This window comes from Lipotes vexillifer, unplaced genomic scaffold, assembly GCF_000442215.2.
Source record: "Lipotes vexillifer unplaced genomic scaffold, Lipotes_vexillifer_v1.1 scaffold150, whole genome shotgun sequence".
NCBI lineage: Eukaryota > Metazoa > Chordata > Mammalia > Artiodactyla > Lipotidae > Lipotes > Lipotes vexillifer.
Genome location: NW_006792921.1, coordinates 2100558 through 2102325, shown reverse-complemented (window position 1 = coordinate 2102325; position 1768 = coordinate 2100558). Strand labels below are relative to the sequence as shown.

General features: G+C 34.4%; 1 protein-coding gene across 1 annotated transcript in view; it reads right to left on the bottom strand.

The window, feature by feature from the left end:
- Window positions 1-1768, bottom strand: part of CBX3 (chromobox 3) — a 10441-nt gene that overhangs the window by 5724 nt on the left and 2949 nt on the right. Inside the window, exon 3 of the mRNA XM_007466071.1 lies at window positions 331-473. Coding sequence (XP_007466133.1) covers window positions 331-473 — 143 coding nt within the window. The remainder of the gene's footprint in view (window positions 1-330; window positions 474-1768) is intronic.

Here is a 1768-nt window from a genome sequence, read left to right as displayed (position 1 = left end):
TTTAAAGTCTTCTGTAGGGAAACCGCGTACATTAGGTATTCTTGGTAGTACAGTATCCAACAACATTAAAAAGCAAACTGTACTCTATATTATATAAATTTGACTCTCCAAGGTAATCAACTAGACTCAAATCTGCTAGGTTACCACTGTAGGCAAAAGACATGGATGGCTCTTTTTAAACATACCTCAAACAAGATACCCTGGATTAAAGGTGCTTTTAAATTTAAAGAAACTTACAGAAAATGGATAAAAAGATCTTAGACTAAAAACAAATTTTAAATGTTACTTAAGTGCAGTTAAACATATAATAAAAGCACTGAGATTTCTTACTCTGTAAATCCCTTCCACTTCAGGAAATACTCCACCTTCCCATTCACTACACGTCGGTCCAGTACTTTTTCTACCACAAATTCTTCAGGTTCTGCCTCTTCAACTTTTTTACTTTTTCCATTCTGTTTCTTTCCCATTTTTTGCTAAAACAAAACAAGAGAGATTTAAGAAATGTCTTTTTTTGATTTTTTAGTACATTTTAAAGGCTAAAGTACTTATATTATCGTTGCGTTTGACACCTAAATTTCCACTTCTATATCCCAGAGCAGATACCTTCTGAAAAGGTAAAAGTTAACAGATAATAAAGGAATTCTTGATTCTGTGGGTTTAACTCAAAACTATTGCCCACCACCCTTCACTGAAATAATACAATCAAAAACATTCTTTGAAAGCACTGTTTTATCTTTTCCTGGTCTTATTTCTATGTAGTCTACAAGACCAATTTTAGTAGAGTTTTCACTCATTTTAACCACAGGACAGCAACAAACAACGATTAGAAACTATTAGAGAATGATACAAAGGAGAATAACTAGTAGTGACAGGTCTTATTAGTGAACCATAGACCCATTAAAACTACAGCCCCCAAACACTAAGACCCCCTTTCCCAACTGAAACACCGATGTTAAAAGCCTAAACAATTTAAGAGAAAAGATAACTGCAGAACAAAAACATGGTTCAGAACCCTGATATCAATTGCAGGGTCAACCAATGAGACCATAAATAGGTTAAAAAGGACAAGATCATTTCCCCATAATCTCTGTATATAATGTCACCAACCACTCGGAACAAACCTATCATGCTGTCACTTCAGGAGGCCAAAATGCTGGATCATTTTAATTATCTAATGTGAAAAAATCCTTTTCTTGGCTTCTCAAGAGAAAGACTCTAAAGTGGTAGCCAATGAAACTAACTTACAAGTTTTTAGGTTAGAATTTTTTTTTTTTTTTGGTATAACACTCTTTGAGAGAAGCAGGAGATGAAGCTCAACAGACCAATGACTCAAAACAGATTTGTTACTGAAAATGGATTAACTTTCAAAAAAACCAGGAAATGGTTATTAAGAGACTAAGGGGGGAAATCCCACATGTTGTGTTCATCTTGGAATCATTTCACCTTAAAACAGGTGCTATTAAAAAAAAAATTAATTGCTCAGTCACTAAAGTCATCCCTCCTAAAGCATGTAAGCAGAAAAATTAACAGTTATGCCTCAAGACTGCAAAGGACATTTAAAAATACGTAATCATTTAGAGGTGTACACACACATGTAAGAAATAAAAATCCTCTGAAACTTAAATAATGCAGATTTTGTTGGATACCATTCCCCACGTCAGGTCTTATAACTTTCATTAGTCAAGATACTTGGGTATTGCACCCAGTCAAATAGCCTTCTGCCTCCGTACAGTACAAGGAAGGTAATGATGGTGGTAGTGGAAAGAGT